Consider the following 22939-nt stretch of genomic DNA (forward strand, 5'->3'; position numbering starts at 1 on the left):
GATTTGAAGTGGGTCAGACAACAATGTACCGGTTGGGTTCTGGCGTTGGTCCTGGTTGCACCGCTCAACCCGGGCCACTGAAGAAGGGACATGATGTTTTCAATACTGTGTCAGTGAACTGGGTCACCCCACTGTTACTGAACTGGATCAACACCAGATGGAGCTGCAGGTGGGAGCCAAACTGTCCCTGCACCTCATTAATCAGGCGGGCCCCTCAGTGCTGTGGGGGACTGACTGTCGGACAGTGACTGAAGGTAAGACTCGAGAAGGAGCCACAGAATCATTCAAAATGCCAGCGGGGACTTTGAACCTAAATTTTGAGATTAGAGCTAAATTTTAAAGACATTTCAAAGCATGAAAAAAAATAGATTTTTTTCTGTTGAATATGAAGATTAAGTACAAATATAACTAAGTGGGCACTGAAAATCGAGATAAGAACAACAGTTATTTTTATATCATATTAATGCACTTTGTAAAACTGTTAAATACAGAACATGATATTTTGACAAAAAAAGAGTGATGAGGGTCACAGATGAAGGGAAATTACTCCTAAAACAAGTAATATGATCTATTACTCTGCTATCGAGACAATGTGCTTCTGTGTATTATATAGTGTATTAAGGTCTACTGAGAACTCTGGGTTAGTCAGTCATTGTATGACACAGCGGTCAGAATTCTGGGGTCCCTCTTGGGAGGTTGGAGGTTTCTGCTCTTGGTACTGAGAAGCTCCATGGTCCAAAATGTTTTGGAGGACATCTTTGCTCTCACTACGTGGTAGATTGTAGAAAAAATACAATGGTGCCATCTGAACGAACCTAGTAGGAGAGAGGACAATATTGTTGGTAAAAAAAGCGCAGTCAAAAAAACTTTTTGGGGGTTGAATGTACTAACCTATAATTAACTTCAATTTGGGTTAGGTTTGAATGACTGATTTCTGTCTGAGAGAAGATTTACAGTACTTATTTTAAGATATGGAACCTAAGAGAGCATGACAAAGGCTGCAGAGCTTTCTCTTCCTCAGTTAAACTGCAGTTCCACATGCTCAGTGATCTGTGCTATCTATAATCCCCTCTCCAGCCAGCTGATACTTGAGAACAGGATTAGGATACCTCCTCTCACAACCAGCATGACTAGTCTCTGCTGAACTGGGGCTTTACGTCTGGACCAAGAGGGGAAGAGAATGTGTCCGTCTGAATACTTTTAAAGCTTCTTTAAATGTGAAGATACGAGGGGTGCTCTACTCAGTTCTTTTAAAGCAACAGGAGACGGCAGTCTAGTCATCAAGACTGTAAATGGTCAGTTACGTGACTGTAAAACAAGTGCACAGTTTAGAATATAAAAAAAAAAAAAATGTTAACAAGGCTGAGGCTTACTCCTCCGGTGTTATGTGGGTTGCGGTGCGAAGGCAGTTGTCCTCAGAGAAGGAGTGCTCGTAGAACAGCACCCACTCAGGCAGGCCCAGCTTGGGGCTCTTGGCTCCATAGCCAGACAGAGGATGGATCTGTGCCACATGCCTATGGGTCAGAGTGAAGTAGTTCCCCGATCCATCCACGTCCCGCGCCACCTGAGGTAAATCACAGCCAGGAACAGTCAGATGACTTTCCCAAAAAAGGGTCACTATACTAATATGTAGTGTAGAAAGATAGAGTTTAGCGAGGTAGCCGTCACACGCAGGTAGAGGTTTCTTTAGGGTGACTCTGTGTTTCTGTGATGCATTCATGTGCTGTTGGAATTATCAGAGAAAGTGCCCTTCTGTAATTCCATTATTCTTTTGAGTGATATAATAAAGTAATGTTTTCTGACCTGCATGAAAAAACCTGCCAGCAGAGCTCTTTTAATGTTGCGGGTGTTGCTTCGGGAACCAAAGGCCGGCACTGAGATGGGCAGCTCGATCCTCTTTAGGGTGTCGGTGAGCTCCGTATGAAGAGCGTCAGCCATCAGCAGAGCAGCGTGGTTCAGGTAGAAATCCTGACACCATTTCTCCACATTACAGTCTAACAAGGAAAGAGGACAGAGCCCAGGTAGATGATTACAGGAAAGCACAGTCGGTGATGGATAAATAGGGATGGGACAATAATCAATACAGCTATTTGTGAAAACATTGTTTTGATTTAGTTTTTTTGCTCTACTGTCTAACTGGTAAAGTATATTTTCCCTAATTCTTTAGATTGATGTAACTATTAAAAAAAGTATAATTCTCATTATATTTTGTGATTATTGCAAATACACCCATTGGTATTACTGTTTAATGTCAATAAACTTGTTTTGCTAAGAATTGCAATGATGTGTCTTTGTGTGTGTGTGTGTGTCTGTCTGTCTGTCTGTCTGAATGACTGACTGTTTAAACTCACATGGATCCTGCTGGCACTGTTTAAAGGCCTTGTAGATATTGATAAGGGTGAAGTGGTCTCCCGCGGGGTTCTGGAACTTCATGTGGCACTGAGTCGTTTCTGGCTTCAGGTCCGCAGAGGGAACCATGTAGCAAGTTGGTACTAAAAAATCCAAAAGACACATGTAATGGTTAGAACTTACTGTTTACTAGATAATAACAGATGAGTTCAAATGGCAGGCTAGCATATGGTACCTGTTAGCATGGCAGCGATGATGACTACCTCGCTGACACAGTCAAACTCACAGGAAGCGAGCAGCGTTTTGGCCATTTGGGGCTGCAAGGGGAATTCAGACATGATGATGCCCATCTCAGACAGGTTGCCATCATTATCCAGAGCTGCAAGGTAGTCTAGCTCCTCCAAAGCCTGCATTAAGCCTTCAGGATCTGGGTTGGAAAGGTTTTTAGATCATGCATTGTTTTTTGATTTAACTAAAATCAACTGGGAACTACATCGTGCAGAGAACCAGTTCAAGTCCTTATGACCATCTAATATTTAAAGTGATTATTAATTAAATATAAGTCCACTCTGACTAAAACTGTTACGGAATATTTTTCGGTTTTCATGACGTCTAATGCAAAGTGGTGGCCCACTGGGACAATCCCCCTGCAGTATTCTGGCACACTGGTGGGCACGCTCAGAATAAAAAGCCATCAGAAGATTAGGATTCTATAATCCTCAACAACAATTGCCATGAAAAAAATGAAAAGTCTTTCAGGGTACAAATGAGATTTTCTATTTTGTCTTTGCAAAAAATATGATTTTTACTTTGAATCTAAGAGATGTGGACACAAAGATGAAGAAGAAGGGGTGTGTGTGTTTGTGTGTGTGTGTGTGTGTGTGTGTGTGTGTGTGTGTGTGTGTGTGTGTGTTTTTGGGGGGGGGGCTCTAAAACAAAGGGCTCTAAAAGGATGCTAGCAGAACTAGAGCTGTCAGTTCAGCTGAGACACGGCTCACTGACTCCCAATAAAAACATTCCTGTGTGTTGGAACAAAAGGGAACGGACTGACTGAACCCAAAAATCATCTCATTATTGCTGAGGATGATGGGAAATTTAGTGGAACACCAGGAGCCAATACAAATGGCCACAAAAACACTTAGTATGTCTACTTTATGTAGCCTAAATCTTACCCGGCCTGTCGATGAAGTCACAGTGGCCCAGTCCCGCGATCTCCATCCTCTTCAAGAAGAGCACAGTGGAAGAGATGTCAGACTCCACAACATGTGGGCGTACCTCGATAGGAAGCGGTCTGTCTTCTGGGTACAGACAAAAACACTTGCCTAAAGAAGAGAAAGATCCTTTTTAGACAGGTCAGCAGCCAGAGATTTACATCACAAGTCTTTTGTAAAAAGAAGAACTTCTCACCCGTTGGACCTGCCAGCTGTTTGCGACTCTTGGCTTGACCCGCGCTGATTGGCTGAACGATGACTGAGTTGGTTCTGATCCTGGGGTTGTAGACCTGCAGCATCACAGTGTGGTGACCTTGATTATACACAGTGTTGGAATATAACTAAGTACATTTACTCAGATACTTTATCTATGCTACGTTTTGTTGTGGTGGCTATTGTTGAACTTTTTCCTTACACTACATTCATGTGACAGCTACAGTTACTAGTTGCTTAGCAGACAGAGATTTTACATCTTCAACTTATATCTTCTTTTTTAGATTTAGATCAAACAACTCAACATTACATAAAGTAGACAAAGCTAATGCTACCTAAAGTAAAATGCTACTTAACTTACATATCTTTTCTCAAGCCCGGCATCAATGACAAAACGTATTGAGCTAACAGCCCAGAAGAAGTCCTCGTTTGGGCTGGATGTGAGGAATACTCTGCGGGGCCGGCCTGTCTCCTCCTCCCCCAGGATTGGTAGATTCCCTGGCTGGCTAGGGTGCACAGCAACAGGCAGGAGCTCACCCAGATCCGGAGATAAGCTGTGCCCCTCATGACAAAGGATCTCATGGGCCAGATCTATCTCCTGGTGGAGAGTAAACAAAGAAGAGAGAGTCAGAGGAAGACATATTTTCAGAGTGCTGATTCCATCGTGCAGTGCTTCTTTTTTTTACCTGCGTCGTCACCAGAAACACAACCACATCTCCTTCCTCTTCAGAGTGGTGGATCTCCAGCACCAGACGGAGAGCAGAACAGAAGTAGCTGTCACTTGTGCTGCTGTGCACCACCTCCCCTGCACCCGGGCTATCCAGGCCAATTAGAGGCGCTGCTGACCCGGTAAAGTGGGCTAGCTGCTTGGGGACGGGTTTGACGGCTGTGAGGAGGACCACACGGAGCTCTGGCCTCTGTAGGGCGATGTCCTTCAGCAGACCTTGGAGTACATCGGTGGCTACGGTCCTCTGGTGGGCCTGGTCCACAATCACCACACCGTATCGCTCAAGCAAAGGGTCGGACATCATCTCTCTCAGGAGCATGTCATCCGTGCAGTACCTGTGGTGGGTGATAAAATGATGCTTTACATTAGGAGGGAGCAAATATGTTGCACTTGGTGCACACTGTATTTAAATTCATAATAGCCTGAAATAAATCCTCAGGTTTCTTTAACTGAAAGGGAGGATCTCAGAATGGCACCTCAATGAAAGGCACTTTGTCTACACTTCAACTTTGCTCCTATTAATTAAATGTACTCTGATAATTACTCTGAGGAGTGGATCCTTTTATTCATGCCGGCTGCCTGTTAATCTGATTTTTCTCCCCCCGATGTGCTGCGTTTCTTTGTTCCCCAGCTGACTTATGAACAAACCACATGAGGGAGTGTGACATATGGGCAGACAGGGAACCGGGGCAGCTGTGGAGGAACCCCTGAAAAGAGCCCCCTCAGGCCTTTTGTCCACTTTTCTTTTGTGAAAAAGTAAAGGAGGGGTGGGGGTGTTGTCATGACGGTGCTTTATTGTAGTAACCCAGCCATAGGAGAGAAAGAATCAGATAGGGAAACATTAGAATCATCTGTGTTTAAAAGCAGAAAGTGCTGCTTCACCATACCTGAGGACTGTGTCATTAGTAGAACATGTTTCCAAAGGGATGCTGTACCCGACCTCATGACCAATGTTGACATCCATCTCATCAGCCACTCTTAAGGCGAGATCTACTGCCTGCTGTGCATGAATCTGGGTACAAACCACCATGCCATGCTGGAACTGGACTGACAGGCAGAATTCAGCACACCACTGGGGAATCTGTTTCAAAAGATAGGTTGTTCACATCACTGATGCTTTCCCACTATAAAGTGATAGTAAGTGGGATTGAATACCTCCCTGGAACAAAGTTTTTGCATGAATAAAATGGACAATATTTTCCATAGCAGTGCAATCTAAAGTGTCAAAGGTACAGTACTCACTTGAGAACTTCTCCCAGTTTTAGCAGAGCCACTGACAATGACAAACGGTCCTTTGGCCAAAGTGTCCATGAATTCACACTTTGCTTTCCACACTGGCAGTTCTTTCCTTTCACTCAGCAATTTGTAAAACCTGGAGGAATAAGGCAGTCCATCAAACTGATTAAGCTCCAAAATATCATCATGTTCCTTGTCTCCTTGACTCAAAGGTCCTGTGAAAGACCAACAGGGTGAATTCCCCTCAAAACAGTCCTCGCCGGTTAAACTGGTAATGTCCTGCGCCATCCCAAGTGAGCTCCCAGTGTGTCCGGTTAAGACTTTACAGATCCAAAGAAATGCAGTTCCAGTTTACTGAAATCTCCCGCTTTCAGTAAACTGTTGGACAGACCGCCTTCTGCAAGTAAAGCCAAATGAAAGGCTCACTAGGCGGCCAGCCCAGTGTAGTCATGTGGCCACTAATCCCATAGAAGTGTGGTCATCAACAAATGACACACACACACACACACACATACACAAATGGGCAGAGACTCAGAGGGGTCTGATTGTCTGTCAATGCGAATTAGCTCACGCGCAAAGGCCACCAGCTATTCATAATGTAAGATGCATTATTCAATTGCGGTTTAATTTAGTAATTAAGAAATTTATTATCCCAGTGGTTGACAATCTAAGATAATGCATTTCTACATTCAAGAACCAATGGTTGTGGTAGAAAATGAAGGCCTGTAAAACTAAGAGGTAAGCACAAATGTCTGCTCTACTTTCAGCCTATACAGTGTGTTACTACACTTTCAAAAGCCAACAGTATTAAAACAATATTTGAAATGGGGGTTTGTGGATGTAACGTTTTGAATGTATAGGGAAACCTGACTAAACATTTGTGGAAACCTCCTTCCTCCCCTCCTTCTAAATATATTATATACATTACTTAAAAAGGTCAGTGTGCTATGTCAATATTGTAAATCTCCTTGCAGCACAGGCTAACACAAGTTTATCCATCTGTTGTCCCCAGAACAGAATATTAATATGTGAGTTATACTGATCTTTGTCGGTAACTGTTTGACAAGTTTCTGCAGAATTAAGGCAAGACAACCTTTCAGTTTTTGTAATGACTAGCGTTTTCTGACAGGTGGCAGTGTTGAACAACAATGGTGGGCTGGTCCAACAGGACAGCAGAGCAAGCCCTCGGACAAAGAATGAGGCAACATTTTCATTGGGGAAAGTGACACACATACCTGAAGTGTTTTTCTTAAAGGTGCACTATGAGTTCCTGCATGATTTCAGTGTGATCTCATTTTTTTGTCTCAAATCATTGACCCGCTAGCTGCCTAACCCCTGAATCCACCGTGAAAAAGCCTGGTCTCGGTAGACAACACAGGGGTTAGAAACGTCAAACAAACACTAGAGGCACAGGATAGGCACCAAAATACAAAAAACACTCCAGCCAGTCATCACTAAGAGGGTTGGGGGAGGGGGTGGGGGTTAGTGACAGTCAGTTACTCATGACAATTGGGGGAGATTGCTCTGTTATGTTTGGAATTTACTTTGAATGTGAAAAGAAGTGACCATACAGGAACTCATAGTGCACCTTTAATGTGTTTTTGTGTCATTATAAGACTTCGAGAATGGTTGCTACTTTTTAGTATCATCTTAGTAAAATCATTTTAGTTTTATTGTTTTTCCTCAACAACAAACAAATGATGTCAGTTAAAAATCCATGTTTCTTATGAACCCCTTCTCATTTTCTTTAACATACTCTTTCTCTAAAGCTTTTTCTCTGTAACACTTTTTGAATTATTTTTACTATTAAAATGAGAATGCAATTAATACAATTTGTTAAACAGTCATAAAGGAACTTTTATTTGACTTTGATTTCATAAATAAAATCTCTCATTTTAAATGTAATCCTGAAACAATTGTTTCTGGCCTACAAGTTGTAGGTTGAAATCTTAAAAATCATGTTTTTACCACCCAATGTAAATGTGGCACGACCTCAAAGTGCTTGTAAAAAAAAAGAAAAAGAATTACAAGCAAAAATTATAAATACATGGAGATAATTGATAACTGACATACAATATTTACACTTTACAATGGTTTTTAAACATGTTACAGTTATGCAAATAAACACAATACATTTAGGATTTACAAATGGCATAAACAATTAACGACTAATCGACACAGCACTAACAAATATGTTCCTGCGGAGAGCGGTTACAGACTGTTGAACACATCTAAACACTTTTAAAACAAGAAAAACCATTACTTGCTTTACAGGCGTCAATCATTCTGCAGCGGTGAAAAGACAAGCACTACATTTGGACACACTGATATAGGAAAAAGAATCTTGCTGTAAAGGTTTAACCAGTTGAATACCTCTCTGTATAACAGCAAGTTAACTACAAATAACATAAAAAGTGGCAACTCAAAGTGCAACGCCAAGCTCTGACTCTAATGAACGATGCTGTGAATGCGTGAATAATCTCCAAGTACAAGAGTATGAAAACCATACAAAATCTAAAAGGAATGTTATGAGGGCAAAAAAAAGACGGGACACACACGGTAAAATATCTTGTTGGACACGGTCGAGAAGGAGCTTGGAAAGCTCCCAGCGCTGAAGTCATCCTGCTTGGCTCGCACACTCCAAGACAAAGTGAGCGTAAACGTTAAACATACAAACACCAAAGTTAATGTTGAATTACTTGATGTTGGTGTAATTCTCTGGAACACAATCAGTCCGCCAAATCTGTTGAGACCCTGCAGCGTCTGCCAGTATCAGAAGAACATGTGGAGCGTTCAACAAATGCCCAGAGCAGTGTGTAAGAGCCAGTCTCAAAAGTGTGAAAAAGTACTTTTCCTGGTAAGTACTTTACTGCGAAAGTGAACTTATAAGGGAATAAAAGAGCCTGACTGTGAGGCTGTAAAATGAGCAGATCGGATTAATCCCACAATAAAAACAGCGTGAGGGGTTAACATGAGTCCACTGTATTTAAAACAAGTGAAAATAAGAAGATTTGATTTGTGTCTACTTTGTAGCACTGTGGAGAAATGGATAGAAAAGATGTATTCAGTATTGAACACATCATAAAAAAAGAAAAAAACAGAATAAATAACACTGCTTTATGGCCTACGAGCTACAATGTGCAGAGTTGTGCTCCAATTCCCTTTATCTTCATTTTCGCCCAAAAACAAAACACCTCTGCGCTTCAATTATTTAAGCAACTTAACTGGTTATAAAAGCATCAAATATTTCAGCATTTCATTTGAGAAAAAAGTATAAAAATCACCAAATAATGAAAAAGAAATATTCTAAATTACACCATGTTTCTTCTTTTCTAAACTTTTCCATGGGGAAAAAAATCACTCTTAATCAGAGTGCTCTGTGCAGAAACTGGTAATATCGCAGTTAAATACATAAATAGTTGATTGGTACCTGAGCGAGGGCAACAAATCACCTTTTAGAAGCATAGCACCGAGGTGTGATGTTAGCCCCCTTTCTTTGGAAACTCTGTGATACTTCAGCCTGTCCAAAAGGTCTTACAGAGTCTCAGTAATAAGTGCAAATCAAGAAAGTCTCCGTCTGTTGGAAGGAGATCTACTCGTCCATGACGTCAACAACTCAGCAGTCCTTATGAGTCTTTGGTGGTCTGTAGGGCAACATCGGCACAGGTCTGAAACGTAAGCATGGATAGATGATGTCATTACCACAGTAAAGATAATATATGTGATCCCAAATGCAAAACACAATGTAACATGTGCGTGATTTTGCATTTGTGTGAAATACAAGTCAATGTTATACTAATGTAAAATATCCCCTTTCAGACATGCACCTTGTTGCGTTAATCTGATATCAATTTAACTTGTCGGCCCTCATGTCTGAATAAGCACGAGTCACATAAAAGTCTACTTAAAAGTCACAACGGTAATCTTGTTAGGTCCGATCGACTGGAGTAAAATCTTTGATTGAATTGAATGCCATTGGCTTAAGGCCTAGGCTGAAGTAGAATAAGGTTAGAGGAGTGTAAGAACGCCCTCACATCATATTCACAAAGATAATAAAAGCGGTTTGATAAATCAGGGAACACTGCATATGAGCCTAGTTTAAATTGTTGGAGAGGGTTTTCGCAGATAAAAGTATTTCTCCACATGGTGTCGCACAAAAAAAAAACCTGCGTAAAGCCACAACAACAAAAATACAGCACTCAAAACTGCATGGATGGCATGATGTCGCAAAACACTTCACATACAGCATGTGAGCAAATAGGAATTTTAACAATAGTCTAAAAAGTGAGGAAATATATTAGAACATTCACAAGTCCATCACACTCATCAATTAATGTTTTTAATGGAATAACTTGCAAATAGGGATGTAACGGTATGAAAATGTAACGTCATGGTTCCCAAAGTTATCATGGTTTTCGGTATTATTGCGGTATCTCTAAAAGTGTAATCTATGCCACTCAGAAACATTTTTCCTGCACGTTCTGCAGACAGGATAACTATCTTCAATGAAGTGTCCTTCGACATTCTTATTATAACCAAAATATGCCCCTGCTTCAGACTTAATCCTCTTAGAGGGCTGATAAATTCCTTGAGCGCTGTCATCGGCTCTTTCCGCCATGATTCCAACTTCAAGAAACGTACGTTGGGTGGCCAGATAGCTCAGTTAGTAGAACAACCGTCCTTTTATAGAGGTTTCCTCCTCAACGCAGCGGGCCTGGGTCCAATCCGACCTGTGGCCCTTTGCTGCATGTCATTCCCCCTCTCTGTCCCCTTTCATATCTTCTGCTGTCCTGTCAAAATGAAGGCTGTAAATGCCCAAAACATATCTTTAAAAAAAAAGAAAGAAACGTAGTGCGCCTGCACGGCAACTTCAGAAGAGTCGGATGAAGCTGGGAAAAATTAATAACAGGGTTTTCACACCGTGGTAATCCACCGTGATAATAATGGTTTAAATGAAGATGGTAATTGTTATCATCAACATTTTTATCGTGGTTCACCATTTCACCGGTCGGTAATCGTTACATCCCTACTTGCAAACCATCAGTGATGCAACCTTTGACAGAACAGAAAACACTTATTTTTCTCTGTGATCTCATTACTTCCCTGCAGTGCCACCTCTTTCTCTTGTCCACCAGGTGCTAAACATTGTGCAATACAGTATATATATCATGTCGAAAGCCGTGACAAACATTTACAAAATTGCATTAAGAGATGAAGCCAATAATAGTACATATTCCATGCTGCAAAAGGGCAATTAAAACAGGGGATTTCTGTCCTGCTGCACTGACCTGCTGGGTAAAGGGATGGTGGGTGGAGGCCTGGGCACAGTGGGGATAGGTATGGGGAGGGGTCCAGTTCCATGCATGTGGACCCCCCTGGCTGTGAAACTGTGACCCAGCTGAGAGCTCCTCCCTAGTGGATCCGCAGGTAGGGGTTTCTGAGGTGTACTGGGCTTCTCAAAGTCCTGAAGAAGACAAAAAAGTCAAATTCAGTCCATCCGGTTAATACTGTATACATTCTCATTAGAATGTATGAAAGGAAACAGAATAGTGTTGTCCGATATTTCAATTTCCCATTCACTGCATGCATAAAGATACATGATCAAGGTTTATCTGTCTTGAGGAATGATACATTTGTTATTTAATTAATTGATTTTTAAACGCGGATTAGCACTGCACTAAGCTGGTATTGAAACAGCAATAATATATCCTTTTTGTTAACTGACGTTAATTTGAAAAAAAAACACAAATCACATTACTTTTATCTTTAGATACAGCATAAGAAAGACTGAATAATTTCATGTGTCACTAGAGGACACTGTGTTATCAGTATCTTCTTTGAAATTCCTACAGTTTACATGAGATTAATCCCAAACCATCTCCCCCGTCTCTGTCTCCACCACCTCTGTGGCGGTGCTGCGTGAGTGTAGAAGGTTATCTGAATGAGGGGCCATCATGTGTTACTAATCTACAGCAAGGAGGCGAGGCAGTGATGACATCTGCTACCAGCGGCCCGGCTACCATCACACACACACAAACGTCCCCACACCCACACCCACACCACGACACACACACACACACACACACACACAAACACACAGGAATACACTGACAAACTTAAATGGATTAAAACGCACCGAGAGAGAGAGAGAGAGAGAGAGAGAGAGAGAGAGAGAGAGAGAGAGAGAGAGAGAGAGAGAGAGAGAGAGAGAGAGAGAGAGAGAGAGAGAGAGAGAGAGAGAGAGAGAGAGAGAGAGAGAGAGAGAGAGAGAGAGAGAGAGAGAGAGAGAGAAAGAAAGAAGGTGTTCCACATCATGCATGAGTGAGACTCACAGAGCTGGAAGGTTTAAAACATTCATGGGTACAATCAAGACTTGACTAAGTTTGTTAAACAGACTTCCAGTTATAAAACCTGGGAGCAAGAGCTAGAGGTCTCACAAAAGTATGTAGACACCCTTATCCACGTACTTTTGTGGTCTGGGCTCTTTGGTCCCAATTAAGGTCAATCTTAATGCTTCAGCAAAACATGATATTGTAGACAGTGGTGTGGTGCTTCACACTGTGTGGCAGCAGATTGGAGACGATCCGTACTTGTTTTAACATTACATGTCCTGCTGCACCCCTGCATAACATATATTCAAAGGGTGTATTCTTTTCAGAGTATCACAAGTCACACTATAGTGTATTACTGTACATGTCTACTAGTTTGTACTAGTGTGTTTTTACAAACTCAAAACTGTCAAAACGCAGCATACAACCGCCCAAAGTTCGTCATGTGCAATTAAAAACATGAGATGCCCCACAGAGGTTGAGATGTTATTACGATGCTTAAATCCAATTGAGCTCCAATTAATGGTACAGCAGGTCCGTTGTACTCTGAATCTGTGTCACAGTCTCGTGTGGATACTGTTCTTACTTGTCGAGAAGTTGGGGGTATAATGCACACAGTAGGGGGTTTCTCTGATCCAATAAGAGAAAATCTGTGTGAATCGTAACTGAAACTAGCAGCATCTCACAGACTTCAAACACATGGTGACCCACCCACTGTAGTTATAATCCTACATGTGTAATTTACGGACGGTTTCATTTTAGTTAAAAATAACCCCCAAAGCAGGCTATTTTTCTATGAAGTGCACAGACAAAATAACAAAGATGTAAATGGACAGATGCATCTACTCAAATGCAAGAATAATCCAAGACCCATGTGCATTCTAATGCCGCTCTGGGCAGATTACCTCACACTGTAACTGGAGTCTTGGTGGTGTTCAAGTCTTAATTCAAAATGAAGAATTGCACTATCCTCCGTGGCTTGAGAAAGATATATGAGCCTTGGGCTTACAAGCACCTTTAAACCTCCGGAGGAACTGAAAAATGAGGGGTCTTCTGTCCAAAAACTTAGTAATTTTTTTTAAGTTCCTGAGAAGATGAAATTCTGGAAAGGTATGATTTTTTATCCTCAACAGTCTAATGCTGCTGCAATGCTTTTGCAGTGTATCTGAACAGGGGTTGAGTTTGTTTGTTTTACTTTTATATCACTCTACAGGTATCTGATGTGTATTTTTTCAAGATAATAACAAGCAGGTGAAGCTGTTTGTGAAAATAGCCCAGCTCCCACACTCTTTTCATATCCTCGCTCATAGCAATAGATGCAGGAAGGGCGTTCTTCCCCTGGAAACACCTCAACATTAATGGGGTGCAACTGGCACACAGGTATAAGATAGTCTGCGAAAAAGGCTTTTTAAATGAGACATATTGGCACAGACAGCAGGGGAGGTTGTGTCAAATAGTATAATAAACTTGTAATACACTTTCTATTGAAGGATTGATGTCTTGTACATCCTTGCTGGCATTTATGTGGCCTACACTCCTACTTTTTAATTACAGCAAAATGAGCTAGTAGATTAGTAGATATTAGCAGGTACCAGAGGCAGGTCATTGAGCAGCCTTTTTATAAAGTAAAAAGTGGCTTGCCTCAGCAAGTGCATCCTTAGTTGTCACACGTTAATATCAATCAAGGTTGATGTGCTGCAGGGCTTGATATGGATGCATCAAAAACATACAGAACTGGATATGATACCAGTTGTTTCTGCTGCTCAGTGGTAGAAGTATAAAGATCCTTTACTTAAGTAAAAGTACAAATACATAATGTAAAAATACTCTATTACAAATCAAAGTCCTGCATTTAAATTGATACTTAAGTAAAAGTACAGCTGTATCATTAGAAAAATCTATTCCAAAGTAGGACAAATTGGAAGTACTGGTTCGAATTAGAGCTAGTTTTACCTACTTTACATTCAGATGAAGTTCTGCTACAAAACTGTTGGAAATTAGTTGAATCTGCTCCTTTTTTTGAAATATCAAATCATCTTACATTTTAGGGCCGCAGTTATTCAAATGAAACCATCTGAGAAGTTTGAAGGGAAATGTGTTTTGGTGAAACTGCTAACAACTTCCAGACATCTGAAATGTAACAAACGGCTCCAACTAGACACTACTTTCTTGTGATTAGTCACAAGCCAAAAGTTTGGTTGGTTTAACCTAAACTATTGTATTTTATAAGCTTATTGTATGTTTTATGTATTCATTTAAAATGTAATATAGCTGTAAAATAAATGTAGTGGAATAAAAAGTAGCCTACAATATTTGCTTCCAAAATATAGAAGAGTAGAAGTATAAAGTAACAGAAAAGGAAAATACTCAATTTAAGTACAAGTACCCAAAATTTGTGCTAAACTACATTACTTGAGTAAATATACTTGGTTACTCTCCCCCACTGCTGCTGCTGCTGCTCACCTAAATGATTAACCTTGGAGGTATGAGAATTGGATCTGTGCACGCCTCCCTCTAAATCCTTCATGGTTTAATTTTTGCTTTACATCAGGGATTATGTTATGCTCTTTATCCAACAGAGAGAAGGTGTCACATTGCAAAAGTAATGTCTTCCTCTTTTTTTTTAGGTAGCACATCTCAGAGGATTTTCCTCTGCACCCTGCAGCTCACAGAGTGCCAACATCCTACACAACTCTCCTTGCTGTGCTGGTACATTAACTTATCAGGATTCGGATGCACCACCAAATACACCATGCAGACGGATTTACTATCTCCATTGCATCCACTACTGGTGGCTTTGCAGGAGTGGGGTCACAGGAAGAGAGACGGATTGAATAATGCTGTCTATATGAGGGCAAGCAAGCCAACCGAAGTGCAGGAATTCAGTCTGCAGAGATTTCCATTTAAAAAATGACCACACAGGTGACTGTACAAGGTTTAGACCATTAACTACAATTTGCATAGATTTTACATTACTGCAGAGCATTTGTAAAGAGAACTTCGTTTTTAAATTAATTTCCTCCCTACCATTTCACGCCACTGGTTTCTATTAATTTCAGTACAGTTTGAAAATTGCGAGATTCAAAATTAGCTTGACATTGATCATCCATCACATTGAGCATTTTGAACTTTTTCTTAAAGTTACATTACTATCATGTGGTAACGCAGCATGAGCAGGGACTGATTTTCAAACTCTTCATCTGTGTGTCCAAGGAAACTATGACATCTGAGAAATGTCAGCTTTTTTATTTGTTGCTTATCTCAAAGGTTGGATTTTCTGACAACATGTATCTCAATTAGGTTCAAAGTTTAGTAGTTTAAAAAAAAATTACCCCACCTCACTTGATCTTTCTCAGCAGTTTATTCAGTAATCATTGAGATGAAGATGTCTCAATTCTCATTTTTTTTAAGGACTTCTTGTCGGCTGGTATTACCATGTCGGCTTAAAACTTGCTTGTCAGCAACTGTTTCCCGGGTCAACAATGAACTTTCAATCTTAATTTTTAAGCCAAAATATAAAGTCCTTCAGAAAACTGAAATTTGAACATGTACAGTTTCATAACAATATGACTGAAAGCTTCTGAGCAGTGAGATGGTTTTGTCAACATAGCCTAGGATTGCAATGCTTTTTTACAAGGTGACTAAAATCTCAGATGTCAGTGTCTTTAAATGCAACACCAAGGTCAAATTAGTCCCGTTGTGAATTAACCATGACATATACAGGAAATATATATAAAAAAAATTAAACCACCATTGTGGCCATTACCAAGTCTCAGCAGGTTATTTTCATACTACTACATAAAATTGAAGGTTGCCTAGAATACACTGAAAACCAATGTATAAACCTGTAGTATGGCTTAATAAATGGAATAATGTCCAGTAAAATATACATAACTTGAATTGAATGAGCTTTATGACAAAGTAAACTCTAAAAAACGTGTTGAATTTATGAGTTCTTGAGTCAAACAAACCTGGTCTACTCTGTATGATGACTGCTGGCGAGGCAGACTGAGAAAAGGTGGCACTCGAGATGGTGAGAGGTTCTTGTGGGCACGCAGGACCCTGTGGTGGGCTGGGAGAGGAGGCAGAGTGGGCTGGCCCACGCTCAGAGACACTGGCATGGGCTGGCTGATGTGTAAGGGCTGGTAAAAGGGCAGCCTGCGCAGGCTGTGAGAGTGGAAGTTGTGTGGGGGCAGAAGAGGCTCTGCACTTAGGTGAGATGGCTGAAAAGACAATGAGAGGAAGTTATTTTCAGTAAGTCCAGCAGGTATGTGTTATCAGATATGGCAGCGGTAAACAGGCTTTTATTATTGGTGTTACTCATCAACGTTAACAATCTCTGTAGTATTTAAGTGCCCCAGTAAGTCATGACAGTGTGACAGTGTGACAGTAAGCCACCCTGCCCAATACTAGCAACCTGAAACCAAAGTAACTAAATGAAATTCAACAGTCAGAAAGTGTATGTCCCCAGTCCTCTAAGGCAAAGCAAGGCAAGGCAGCTTTATTTGTATAGCCCCTTTCAGCAACATGGCAATTCATGATTCAAATCATGAGTTGCAGCCCTAGTTGTAAGGATTGTAGTGCAGGCATAAAAGGTAAAACTCCACTTTAGTCATATAGTTCTCATTACTGTGAAATAGCTGATGTCAAAATCAGTAATAAAACTCGAGAACAACCTTATTAGATATGACGTTCTAAAATTGTGAAAGCCAGAGCCTGACCACATGTCCTGACCAGCTGTTACCTCTGCTCCAGAACACACCAATAACACCTAAAATGGCCGGTAAGAATTTGGCTGCTAGATGACAAAACACACACACACACAAACACACACACACACACACACACACAGAGACCAAACACAATGCAGATGTATTCAAACAGAGATGTTGACTGACATGAGCGAGTGGGTGAAGCAATCATAATAATAAGAACGGACAGGCTGTTTCAGACATTGTGTCATTTTGGTGGACTGAAAAGTACTCCACATGAACTGGATGAACCTCTATGCTCAATTATAGTATATGTATTTAACTTCTATACACAGTTGCTGCAGATACACTACAGTGCAAACACAAATCACAAATCACATCCACACAATCATGAATGAAAATGCCCTTAGCTTTGTCACACATATGAATGATAGACCATCTCCTGCTGTGCTTATCATTTCCAAGAAACAAATCAAAACCTGCTTTCCTCCTCCGCCTAAATCAATCAACTTTTCTCCCTACTTGTTTTGTTTTAATCAAAAACAAATATTAAGGGGGCTCAAATAACATCATCATATGTCTCTTTTAAATAGAGCAATCTCTCAATTACAGTTTCTCTGCTTCTTGTCAACAAAAGCACAGTAATTAATATATCTCAGAGAGAAATATAGTAAAGCTGAATCAATTATCTGGCATCTTGTTTTCCAACAAGCTTTGAAGCTTGGAGTTTAGTGAAAGGATCTAATAGAGTGTAATTACAAAGGAAATCAAATCAAATGGGCTGTGATAGAAATGAGCAAACAAACACACACGCATATACTGCAAACATCATTGTGAATAAGAACTTACAGTATAAGCTGATACATATTGATTAATGCAGTAACCGATATATTGTAGGGAGTGACTTACCTTATAAATGTTGACTGCAGAGGGTTTGGGTAGAGGCTTGCGCTGTGGGGTGGGCCTGTACATGGACTGAGTCCTGATGGGACTGGTTGGCCTGTGGGCCTCTACAGATCTATAAGAACAACCAAAGTACTTAAATGTCCAATCAGTAGCTGATTCTTCTTCTTCTTATTACTTATGTTTTAGAATATATATGTTTGTGTATTTAAAATAAATGTTTCAGGTTTATTTAGATTACATTTCTGGTATATTCACAAAGTTTAACTGTAGATGAAAAAAACAAATTTTAGAATTTTTCGAATAAAAAAATTATTCTCATCTAATCACAATTGAAAAAAACAGGATTGTCGTCCCTTGTTTATAAGTTTAAACAAGAACAGTTTAAGGTAAATTCATTTTTTGATACACAAAAAAAGCATTTATTGATTTGCCAAACGTTATGTAGCCATCCAGGTGCACCCAAGCTATAAATGTATAAAATAATAAAGTAACGTGTGGAAATAGAAGACAAGACGTAGAAGCCAAAGTGATACCTGAGTTTCTCCAAGGTGCTTTTCTTATTGGTGAAGATGAGGTGCAGCAGAGTCTTTCTCTTCAGAAAGATGATGACGGTGGTTACCAGAAGGCTGACCAGGGTAACCAGGATTGCCACAGTAATGACCACACTGTCGGCTGATGCCATATATGACAACACGCACATTAATACACACACACGCACATCTACAGCACAGAATGACAGGACAATGCAAAGACTGTTTCAGCTGGGCCCAGTCAGCAGCACAGTTTGTGAATCACATTTTTACGCTAAGGACTGAAATTTCAGACTGTACACAGTGTAATGTATTGCTGGATTGACAGAGTGTTGTGTTATAGGAAAGTTACATTCCAGACCAAACCACACATCATTCCAGTACTGATGATGTCTTGATGAGCAAGGATAGAACACTACCTGCTAGTCTCATTGGGCCACTGTCGATGCTCCCACCGAAGCCTACTTTCCCACAGAATGGAGGGGCCCAGTGTGCTTCACAATGGCAGTTCATCTTGTTGTTGCACACCTGCAAACAAGGTAGTTTTACTGTTTATTACATGCTATACTGTAACTCCTTTTCTCCTGCATAAAATTCTACCAAAGGCATTTGTATTCTTACAGCTAAACCACAGATATAAATTATGTCTGGGTCTGAATGAAAACTGAATTAGTTTTTTTTATTTTCAAAAATAAACCACTGTCTTTCAGAGACTTTCAATACAAGAGGACACTGGCCTTGCATGCGTGTACAGAGAGTCATAATAGATTAAACATGTGCTTGGGATTCTGTAAAAGCCTCAGGTTTTTAGTGCAGAAGTTTGATCCTGGAGGAGTCCCTGGCAAGGTAACACAGTCCAGCTGTCAGTTGCAGTGAGGATGGAGAAGTGAGGGGGGGAAGGAGGGAGTTGTGCAGCTGTGGGACATTTACATTTAGCACAGACGTGCAGTCAAGTGCCTTCCCTGCCTCCAGGCCATGGACACTCTTTCATACCTGGTGATGGGGTTAAGAGGCACTTGGAGGGGCTCAGAGGAAGGTATGATTTCTTGTGTGTGTGAAGGGAAAAGCAAATAAAATCTCTATGTTTTGTCAAAAGGACACATTATCTATATCTCCTGATGAACACTCAGAAAACCCTAAATGTGAAATAAGACTAGGTACCTTATTCTTTAAAATCCTGTTTAGCTACAGATGCTATGCTCTTATGCAGATTCATTATATGCACTGTATGCTCATTTGCAAAACTAATTTTACTATGTCTAAGGGTATCTCATATGGTTGAAATGGTAATAAGATGGAACCGCAATCAGTCACTGGCTCTATCTTCAGTTTCTCATAGTATGTGATATATCAGAAAAGATGACACTTCACATTTGGATCTATTTGTGTTTTTGAAGATGGCTATATGGGCATATAGGGTATAGAAAAGCAACACATACAGATACCACCTGAATACAGCCAATACATTCCTGGCAAGATAAAGGGAGTTGACTTGCAGGCAAAAAATATTCTTTAAAATCCCACAGTGAATTCAGATTATCACTTCTATTCCAGTCAGGTCTCATACTGTGTGTGAGGTGTTTGAGAAAATGTCAAACAAATTGATTCGCCAGATATTTCTGCAGGGGGCAAAATGAAGTTCAAGTCCAAACTCTTAATGGGAAACCGTTTCCCTTTACTTCATTTCTCTTGCAAAGTATTTTCTATATGATTATTATTATTGCCGTGAGTTGATCAATTGGCAGCTTTGTTGCTGAGCACATTTTTTTACCGACGGACTAATTCGGTTCAGAGGTATTTAGTCATTTACAAAATAATAAGAAAAAAGTCTAAGGACTATAACATTTTAGGATCACAGCTTTGGTTTCTCATTGTATATAACCTCTGCGCCATATAGCTCCATACTTTCAAGATCTATTTTGTTGTCAGTTCTTCTTTTTTTTTTTAATATGGAGGGACAGAAAGGAAAGGGAAAGAGATCGTATGACATACAGCAAAGGGATGTGGCCTGGACTGGAACCCAGGCTGCTGCGGTAAGGACTCAGCTTTAATTAAAGCTGAGTCCTTTAATTTAAGCTACGAGGGCGCCCCTAAATTGCCATAATTGGCGATTAAAATCAGAGGTTACTGTAAACTAGCCCCTTGTGAGTGTTTTATTCTACAGCTAAACAACAATGTTAATGGAACATTAAAAACAACCTTTTAAATTATTGATATGATATACTAAGAGAAAGGTGATAATTTCTTGGCAGGCAGTGTTACTTTTATACTGCAACCAAACTACTATAGTGGGCTTTCCCTGCAGTGCTGCTCTGTATGATCTCTCACTGTACAGTCACAAGATGATCGACTACACTTTAAGTAGACCACAAATGATGCTGTTAAATGGGATTGATTTAACCTGAGTATTGATGAAGATTATTGGAGTATCCACCCTTACTTACAGGCTGCACTGTAAATAAATACACTGTTGCTCGGCTATTGTGTGCAATTATTGGGGAAGTAAGATTTAATTTTGTTCAGTTAGTCGAAATGTAACTAAATAGATAAATACAGAGTCTATCCAGATGAATTTGTTTCACAGGCAGCAGTGTATAATTTAACAACAAATATTGAGCTAGTAGGTACTTTGCACTCACCCCACGTCCATTGCACTTCCCAGAGCACTCATGCACACCAAAGACACTGACATTCTGGCACTCGCGATTCAGGCACACCTATAAAGAGGAAAGCATCTTTAGGTATTTTTAAGAGTCATAGAATTGGACATATAATGGATATGAATGAATATCTGTCTAGTATGTGCAGTTTTAATAGCAGTTGTATGATTTATACCTGCTGCATGATCTCTACTCAAATAGGAGAGTAAAGTTGCAGTTTGCCTGTGTATAAACAAAAGTAACAATTTGATTGAAATATATGAATTAATGTAGAATTAAATGGAAGTGGAATACCATTTTAAAAATTACCAAATTAAACAATTTTTTTAGCTGAAAGTGCAGAGCAACACTTAGGATAGCTGCACCACATACACATAACAACCCTTACTGCAGTTAACATGGTGAAGAAACAAAAGGCACAATATCCTAGAACAAACAACAACATCAAACTGGCAAAAGCCAGTTGTTGCTTTTATGTAAAGATAAGGCCTGCATAAGGCAAAGCAGTACTGAGCTCTTCCTCAAATTGCCACTGTTGTGTGGGCCATGTGCTGCCAACTTAACGCCTGATTGGCATTGAAAATAGAAAACCTTTTAAAGTACAAATGCCCATGACAAAGACCCACCTTCAGCCCAGCAACATTTCAAGATAATGTGTGGGGCTCACTCACATTTTGCAGAGACAACAGCCAGGAGAGGAGCTAACTTGGCAGACTGCCATTTTGCACAATAAAGCTCAAAGACCTTTTAGCTCCCAGTGAAGTAACTGAAAAAACTTATGAGGAATTGTAGGACTGTAAGACATTACCGTTTGGTTCCATAGTCCAAAGGTGGACAACCCAGACAACACATTGCATAAAACGTATTTTCTAGGATAACCTGACGCTCACACATTCAGCCGAATTTCAACCACGTAGGCAGAGCGCTGGCCTTTCACCACCTAAATCGACAGTTGCCAGGGTACTGGCAAAAGCAATCATCCAGTTGTTAAAACTACTGAGGAGACACCATAGGTATCTGTAAATAAGCAAGTGCTTATTTACAGGCCCAGACGTGACCTGGCCAGGTATGGGCCATGTGGAAAAACATGTGTGATATTTTCTCTGTTACAAAAAATGGTGAGAAAGCACAATGTCTTGCACAAATTACTTTTTAAAATTTCCACCAGGGAGAACCACAAGGGCTGGTGTGTGGAAGACTCCTCAGGCATAGAGTAATAACTCAAACTGCCTTGCTGTTTATACATCTAAACAACATTTTACCTTGGTCAAAAAGAGAGTAGAGAAGCAAGTGAACCATGCCAACAAGGGGAAAAGGTAGAAGTTCTGGACAGGGAAGCTTACTTCGGTCGGTTCTGGTGATATGCAGTATGACAAAAAAATAATGTTTATCTATTTATTTATTGATATAAAGCAGCAGAGGAAGTTGGTGACACTGTATGCGCCCCATATCATATACCCTCACAACCAGTTTGCCATTAATGCAGGACTAAGAACAGATCTTGTAACCTCATCTGGAGACACAATTAAGGAGCCAAGTGCTCCAGCCCAAAGCTCTTTTTCTGCCTTGCTCTTGGCAACAAAAAAAAAGGCCCTGATGTCACTGGCGTGGTGAGGGAGCTTTTGAGGGCTGCACATTAAAGGAGAAAAGTCGAGAGCCACACCTAATTAAATATTTGTTGCCACAATGGTCTTATCCAGCCCCGGATCACTGGATTTGCTCAAGAGTTAACTTTATTAGTCTTTTTATTTAGAAAGGGCAACTTCTCTGTCTCTGCCTTAGCAGTACTCTTTAGTCAGCATCCAAAGGAGTACTACATAGACTCATGCAGTTGTTAGGTGGTGTTTGTGCATAGGGGAGACCTAATGTTGAATCATAAATATTGAGCATTGTCTGTGCTACCTAAGAAGAATTTACAAAAAGTTGAAATAGCTGACAGTTTGAAATACCCTGGAGGAACCCTTAACATTAGACTCAGCTGCGACCAGCAAACTAATGACATCCAAAAGAAACACTAGAGACAGAGATATCATGTACTGTTTCAACGGCTGCTTTAACATGTTCTC

The 22939-nt window shown here is 40.4% G+C and overlaps 2 protein-coding genes across 3 annotated transcripts in view; both read right to left on the reverse strand.

The window, feature by feature from the left end:
- Positions 1–585: 585 nt before the first annotated feature.
- On the reverse strand, positions 586–6166 carry LOC117960146 (putative pre-mRNA-splicing factor ATP-dependent RNA helicase DHX32). Its single transcript, XM_034897814.1, has 11 exons — positions 5743–6166; positions 5388–5581; positions 4460–4835; positions 4135–4371; positions 3757–3850; positions 3522–3671; positions 2585–2776; positions 2352–2492; positions 1804–1994; positions 1374–1564; positions 586–815 (listed from the first exon to the last, which is right to left on the reverse strand). Exons 1-11 carry the CDS (start codon positions 6022–6024, stop codon positions 650–652), a joined length of 2214 nt encoding a protein of 737 aa, XP_034753705.1. The 5' UTR covers positions 6025–6166; the 3' UTR covers positions 586–649.
- A 1406-nt stretch (positions 6167–7572) lies between these two features.
- Positions 7573–22939, reverse strand: part of adam12 (ADAM metallopeptidase domain 12) — an 88071-nt gene continuing 72704 nt past the window's right edge. The window contains exons 19-25 of one of the 2 annotated variants that reach the window (XM_034897812.1): positions 20853–20930; positions 18633–18741; positions 18217–18403; positions 17687–17795; positions 16037–16288; positions 11025–11200; positions 7573–9404 (exon numbers count right to left, since the gene is read on the reverse strand). In XM_034897812.1, coding sequence (XP_034753703.1) covers positions 9353–9404; positions 11025–11200; positions 16037–16288; positions 17687–17795; positions 18217–18403; positions 18633–18741; positions 20853–20930 — 963 coding nt within the window. In that variant the 3' untranslated portion in view covers positions 7573–9352. The remainder of the gene's footprint in view (positions 9405–11024; positions 11201–16036; positions 16289–17686; positions 17796–18216; positions 18404–18632; positions 18742–20852; positions 20931–22939) is intronic. The other variant, XM_034897813.1, reaches the window with a different exon arrangement.

The sequence above is a fragment of the Etheostoma cragini genome, chromosome 17, assembly GCF_013103735.1.
Source record: "Etheostoma cragini isolate CJK2018 chromosome 17, CSU_Ecrag_1.0, whole genome shotgun sequence".
Lineage (NCBI taxonomy): Eukaryota > Metazoa > Chordata > Actinopteri > Perciformes > Percidae > Etheostoma > Etheostoma cragini.

Excerpts from the sequence above, each read along its gene's own strand:
- LOC117960146 (XM_034897814.1), bottom strand. The coding sequence starts at position 6,024 with ATGGCGCAGGACATTACCAGTTTAACCGGCGAGGACTGTTTTGAGGGG. Across the intron at positions 4,372-4,459 it reads TGTTTCTGGTGACGACGCAG|GAGATAGATCTGGCCCATGA; the intron begins GTAAAAAAAAGA and ends ACTCTCCACCAG. Across the intron at positions 2,777-3,521 it reads TGACTTCATCGACAGGCCGG|ATCCTGAAGGCTTAATGCAG; the intron begins GTAAGATTTAGG and ends TTTCCAACCCAG.